Source organism: Vicia villosa, linkage group LG1, assembly GCF_029867415.1.
Source record: "Vicia villosa cultivar HV-30 ecotype Madison, WI linkage group LG1, Vvil1.0, whole genome shotgun sequence".
Classification (NCBI taxonomy): Eukaryota; Viridiplantae; Streptophyta; class Magnoliopsida; order Fabales; family Fabaceae; genus Vicia; species Vicia villosa.
Genome location: NC_081180.1, coordinates 34498600 through 34505758, shown reverse-complemented (window position 1 = coordinate 34505758; position 7159 = coordinate 34498600). Strand labels below are relative to the sequence as shown.

The following is a 7159-nucleotide window of genomic DNA, read 5'->3' as shown; positions in this document are numbered from 1 at the left end:
ACAGATTACAATGGTTTTCCACTTAGTCCGCGACTAAGTCTTCTAGAGTATCCTGATCACAACCTGATCACTCCAGGAACAAATGCTTAGACACAAGCTAAGACTTTCTTAGAGTATCCTGACCACCACGTGATCACTCTAATTACAACTGCTTAGACACAAGCTAAGACTTCCTAGAGTATCCTGATCAACACTTGATCACTCTAGTTACTTACAAATTAATGTAATCAATTCTAAGAGTATTACAATTGCTTCTGAAAAGCTATAATCACAACAGTGATATTTCTCTTAACGTTTAAGCTTAATCTCACTAATATATTACAACAGCAATGTAGTGAGCTTTGATGAAGATGAAGTTTCTGAGCTTTGAATTGAACAACGTTTCAGCAAGTTAATATTCACAGAATTTGGTTCAGAGTTGTTAACCTTGCTTCTCATCAGAACTTCATATTTATAGGTGTTTGAGAAGATGACCGTTGAGCGCATTTAATGCTTTGCGTGTTCCGTACAGCTTTGCATTTAATGTTTCACGCTTTTGTCAACTACCTCGAGCCTTGTTCACGCTGTGTCTACTGACGTTGCCTTTAATAGCTTCCAACGTTCCTTTTGTCAGTCAGCGTAGCCTGCCACCTGTACTTTCTTCTGATCTGATGTTTGTGAATATAATATTTGAATATCATCAGAGTCAAACAGCTTGGTGCATAGCATCTTCTTGTCTTCTGACCTTGAAGTGCTTCTGAGCGTGATACCATGAGAACTTCAGTGCTTCTACTTCTGACCTCAAGTTCTTCTGATGCTTCCATATACCCATGTTCTGATTCTGCCATGACCATCTTCTGATGTCTTGCCAGACCATGTTCTGATGTTGCATGCTGAACCTTCTGAGACAAAGCTTCTGAGCGCTGATTTGTGCATACTCTTTATATATTTCCTGAAAGGGAAATTGCAATGTATTAGAGTACCACATTATCTCACACAAAATTCATATCCTTGTTATCATCAAAACTAAGAATATTGATCAGAACAAATCTTGTTCTAACAGTGTAACCTTATAAGCATTGGCCAATTACTTTACAAGGATTACAAGATTCACATGGAAGACAAGACTTTGCGTGTTATGAATGCAATCCGGGTTTTGGTCCTTAAATTTCACGTGGTTGCCAACATAACTTTCAAGATTGAGTTGAAAGTTATGGAGCATATATGTCTTGATACAACGACAAGTCGAGAAGAGTGGTTATAGCACTACCGTCTTGGGCATCTCAATTTTCGAGATCTCAATGCATTCCAATAGAACAAAATGGAAACTAGGTTGCCATCCATCAACATATCAGCTGAGATTTTCGAAGATTGTGTGCAAGCGAAGCAACACAAGGGTAAACTCAGGGATGCAAATTTTAAAACTAAGCATCGCCTTGAGGTGGTGTATTCTGATGTCTGTGGGCCGATGCAAGTTGATAGTTGATTCTTGTGGTGGCAATTTGTACTTTTTTACTTTTATCGACAATTATAGTAGAAAGCTACGGACATACCTACTTGAGAGAAAATATGAGGTATTTGAAGTGTTCAAGAAGTCAAGTCCATGGTTGAGTGACAAAGCGATCACAAGCTCAAAGTTCTCAAAATAGACGATGAAGGCGAATATGTCTCAAATGACTTTAGGAAGTTTTGTGATGAAGAGGGTATAGTGCGCGAGGTAGTGCCACCTTATACACCGCAACAAAATAGTGTTGGTGAAACAAAAAATCGATCAATTATGAAGATGGTGAGAAACATGTTAAATGGGAAGCACTTTCCGAAAGAGTTATGGGGAGAAACATTATCCACAGTTACCTACTTGTTAAATAGGTGTCATGCAAAGAAGCTTTAGAAAATAACACTGGAAGAGGCATGGTCTAGATTCAAATTGAATATAAAACATTTAAGAGTTTTCGGTTTCGTGGCATATCGACATATTCCAGGCCAACTTAGAAAGAAGTTGGAAAACAAAGGGGAGATGATGATACTTAGGGTATCACTCTATTGGGGTTTACAAGCTGTTTGATGTTGAAAACACGAGGATTGTGATAAGCCGAGATGTCGTAATCGATGAATTAAAGTAGGTAGAGCAACCTTTAACTGGTTACAAACAGTCGTTAACCGGCTACATGCAGTCGTTAATCGGTTACTAGAAACTGTTAACGGGTTACAACTTTGAATTTATAAATTTTGAAAAATGGAAAGTGTAGAAACGCAACGTGTCGAAGCCAAAATTGGTGAAAATGTGAGACGACCAACTAGGAAAATAGGTTTGCCTCAAAGACTCCAAGATTGTGAAATATTACATAACAATGAAATCAATGAATGATGATGGTGATTTCATCCATTTTGCACTCATAATCGAATCCAAACCCGTTAAGATGGAAGAGGCCTTAAGTGATCTAAAGTGGATTTGTGCTATGAAAGAGGAGCTGGAATAGATTGTAAAAAAAAGTACTTTGGAGTTGGTTGATTTACTGAAAGGAAAGAAGCAAATTAGCGTAAGATGGGTCTATAACGTGAAGGCAAATCCCAAAGGTGAAATAATCAAGCATAAGGTTTGATTAGTTGCAAAGAGATTCTTGCAAAGAAAATGTCTAAACTTTGATGATGTGTTGGCACTAGTTACTAGGATTGAAACCATAAGGATAGTTATTGGTATTGAGAATAAAAACAATTGGTTTATCTATCACATGGATGTGGAGTTTGCATTTTTGAACGGTCCACTTGAAGAAGAAGTGTATGTAGAACAACCTCCTGGTGTTGTTGTGAAAAACTAAGAGGGTGAAGCAAGCTCTGAGAGCTTGGAACAAAAGGATGAATGATTTCCTAGTTGAGGTTGGCTTCAAGAAATGCGTGTCTGGGCATGAAATTTATGTGAAGACGGATACAAGTGAAGGTGTGATCATTCTCTATCTATACGTAGACGATTTGTTAATCACAGGCAATAACGAGAAAGTATTTATTAGTTTAAGAGCGAGCTTATTAAAGAATTTGAGATGAGCGACCTTGATATTATGACATACTTCCTTGACATAAAGTTCTACAAGTCCAAAAGGGAACTGCTTATGCATCAAAGAAGATATACTCTTGAGATATTTAAGAAGTATGATTTGTGGGCGTGGGGGTATAATTTAAAGGGGTAAGAGAAAATTTATTCTTGTGTTTAATATATATCTTCCGAACCATGGGCCGATCCCCGATTCCAATTCAAAGCCCAACAAACTCCACTGCTTCCTTGTCAGAAATCAACGAAATATTCATCTTCTCTCATTCATTCCCTCTTACAATGCCATCATTTCATTACCAAATAATCGTAATGCTAATGTAAGATCAATGAAATCTTGATCGCTTCTTCTCTTTCTCCCAATCATTTCTCACTGTACAAACATGGACGAAGATTTACTCAAGCGTAACACCGATTGCGTTTATTTCTTGGCTTCACCTCTCACTTGCAAGAAGGTTCTCTCTCGCTCAACCTTTCAATCTCATTTTCCTTCGCAATCGCGCTTTCGCTCGCTGTTTTGTAATGCATGTGCTCTAACCCTATCGTAGTCGCATTTTCGATTTGCGTGAAACGTAGCTTTTGTTTCCGTTTCCAGTTAGGTTAAATATCTATGTATATTGAACAATGCTCGGTGTTTGAAGCTTGCGTGGCTAGTTTTGTTGATGTATTTAGCTTGAGATTTGATGTATTAACCGTTTTTTTGTTTTGGTTACAGGGTGTGGAGTGTGAGTATAGGCACCATGAGATTGCGAGGCTTAACCCAAGGGATTGCTGGTACTGGTTATCGGGGAATTGTCTTAATCCGACTTGTGCTTTTAGACACCCTGTGAGTTCTTCATTGCTTTTGTCTCAATCCAGCTTTTGGTTTGCTACTTACTTTTTTGTGTATGTGTATTGAAATGACTGAAACTGTGATATTACTTTTGACCTAATTTGCATGGTTAGTTTTGCTGAGTTAAGTGTATGGTTTATGAAATAAAGACTCATGTGAAAACCTAATATATATGAAGATTGCAACAATGTCGATGGTAGCTTGTAATATCACCTAGCAAAAGCATTGTGGTCATCTTCTTAGTAGTTTGTGGTGCTAATCAAAGGCACATGGTGTATTATATAGCAGCAGAAGAACTGGTTCTTTGTCCTCCTCACCTTGTAATGTTGCTTAAAATATCAAATAAATAGAAGTACTCCGTGTTTAAAAGACTGGGCTGCATTTTTCAACGACTAAACTATGCCTTTAGTGCATCTGAGCAATGTATACATAGTGTCTTGCATAATTAGTCTCTTGTTTTGGTCTATGGGACAGTGATGTATTACGTGTCTATGTAATTTCTTGTTAACAAAATAATATAAACCTTTTGGTTCTTTGAGCATTCAACACAATATACATTGCTATGTTTTTTAAATTATCAATTTGGAAGGCTCAAAATCCTCCACCATCTCCTCCATGTTTAGTATAATGAGTGGTATTTTCTAGAAGTCTTGATACACATTGGCCACCTGACATTGGACGAAAGAGCTGTGTATGATTTGCCCATTGTTTCCTAAATTATTTGCATTTGTTCTTACCTTGTAGTTGTCTCGATGATTTTGGTTTCTTAATTGATTACTTGGATGGATAGATTTCATGATTAAAAATGTCAAACTAATGAACAGACACATAGAGTTCACTGCTTTTTTAATATACTGTAAAATTGTAAAACTTTTCTGTTAGTACTTAGTATTATATTTTCACACCTCCCTCCAAATTGAATATTCTATTTTTATTTGCTCTTATTTAATATCAAACCATCTTCTCAGCAGTTACCTCGTCACTTTCTTCTAATTTTTGTAATTTTGTCAGCCATTGGATGGGCATGCTGGAGTGCCATCTGAACCTATACAATCTTCTGTACCTGCATCTGCAAACAAGACAATGGTTCCCTGTTATTTTTTCTTCAATGGATTTTGCAACAAAGGTAGCAAATGCTCATTTTCTCATAAGCCTGATGATAGCTTGCTCGTTGTAAAGCCTTCGAAGAATGACGTGGTAAAGCCTTCGAAGAATGACATTGTAAAGCCTTTGAAAAGTGACACTGTAAAGCCTTTGAAAAGTGACACTGTAAAGCCTTTGAAGAGTGACACTGTAAAGCCTTTGAAAAATGACACTGTAAAGCCTTTGAAGAATGATACTGTAAAGCCTTTGAAGAATGGCAACGGAAGCATTAATGCTCTCAACTTAGAAAATAAAGCTTCATCAGGAAATAAAACATCTGTAGCATCAACACCAAGGGAAACAAATTTTGAGCAATCTTTATCTGCTCCAAAAGCTTTGTCTGATATTAGACTTAAGTCTAAGGAAGATCTTCAGCTACCATTACCCGAAAATGTTAAACAGCAAAGTGTTTGCTTGGAATTTTCTTCATTTGACTATAACGAAGCTGCTGTGACTACTCAGTCAGACTCTCTGGTACCAGACAATGGTTTTGCTCATAATATGTCTCATTCATGCTCTGAGCAGAGTTCGGAGGAGCAGGAAAATTGTCATGTAGAGCCTGAGGAACGGTGGGAATCCTCCCCTGGATTTGATGTTCTTGTTCATGATGAAACCGAGAACCTGGGTTATGAGAATGGTTCTGAATATTTGCCACTGCTTGATATGGATGACCACGAACTGAATGAGCATTATACAGGGTATGAATTCAAAAATACAGATGAGTACGACACCATCTGCTCAGATGCTGATATTCTGTATGAACAGGGAACATGTGATGATTACAGATGTTTTGATAGAGATTTTTCCAGTGAAAGGGAAGTTTGTGGTTATTCCAGAGAGATAGCATTGGATTCTATATTTTCCAGGAAAAGGGTTCGGATTTCAGCTGCTGCGATGGATGCTTGTGACTCTGACTTAGATCTACGTGACCATCTGAGAAGACGAAGGGAGGTCAATGATCCTCCTGTCACTGATTTCTTAAGACATGATGAGCCATCTTCTTTGATGGTTCGAAACCAAGAAAGGCATCGAAGGGGCGACATTATTCAGAGACCAAATAGAAGGTTAACATCACAATTAGGATTTAGTTCAATCAGAGAGGTTGAAGATCCTTCAATTGCTAACAATAACAAGCACAGGTTATTTAGGCCTTCTCAGCAAAATTGGCCTTCCCAGCAAAATAGGCCAAGAAAGCATTATAGAGAAAAACCAGCTAGACGGCCATTTCCTTCATCTAAAGTATCCCGGAAACCATTTGTAAAGCTGCAGAGAGTTATTAAGGAATCCAGTGCATTTTCAGGGCCCAAGACTCTTGCAGAAATAAAAGAAGAAAGGAAGAAGAAGGCTGGTGAAAGTTCACATTGTGAAAGCTCGTCAGCTGGTTTCCAGGATCCCAAACCACTGCATGAAATTCTCAAAGACAGAAGGACCATGGACTGATTGAGAGATGGCAATACTTGCAACAGTTGAATCTTGAGATTATAATGCCTGATGATTCAAAAGATTAGTTTTACCAAAGATAATGAGTTAAAATCAGCTGTTGGAGGTGCTTTCTTTTTATATTTTTGTTGAAATTGGAGTTGCTTTTTAGCATCATCCTTTAGTGTGCTGGTTTGGAGGGTGTTAGGTTTTTGTTCGAGTGAGGTGACTCTTAGATAAGTGTAGTTAATCTAGAGAGTGGATCACTGGTTTGCATTAATTTTGTGTGATTTAGACCTACTTGTTTTTGTCGTTTAAAGCTGCTTATCAAAGGTCTATTCACCACTTTTTGTATCGTTAATCGGCTCAAATAGTTTTTTTTTTTTTTTTTTTTTTTGGCTTTTCTAGATTGCTGCTGCTATGCATATAATATTAGAGGGCTACTTTTTCGACCATTAAGGTGCTCTTCAGTCTTCACCACCGTGAAAGAAAAGTCACAAATACTTTTCTTATCGTCTTGAGATATAATTTTGGACGATTTTTTTTCAAACAATGTTAGTTGAAATTGTTGAGAAACTCCTTTTATATCAAAAATTAGTTTGGAGATGATCTCCGTATACATAAAAAGTTAATTCGGAGATACATCTTTATAATATCCTAATGTATTTCTGGAATATGTCTTATTGGTTCAAACCAAAAACAACAAAAAAAACAATGGCAGAATAATTATAAAACAACAT

General features: G+C 37.2%; 1 protein-coding gene across 1 annotated transcript; it reads left to right on the top strand.

Annotated features, from left to right (window-relative positions):
• Positions 1-3269: 3269 nt before the first annotated feature.
• LOC131633761 (zinc finger CCCH domain-containing protein 32-like) lies at positions 3270-6874 on the top strand. Its single transcript, XM_058904453.1, has 3 exons — positions 3270-3480; positions 3741-3851; positions 4869-6874. The coding sequence occupies exons 1-3, from the start codon at positions 3409-3411 to the stop codon at positions 6438-6440; spliced, it is 1755 nt and encodes a 584-aa protein (XP_058760436.1). The 5' UTR covers positions 3270-3408; the 3' UTR covers positions 6441-6874.
• Positions 6875-7159: the final 285 nt, after the last annotated feature.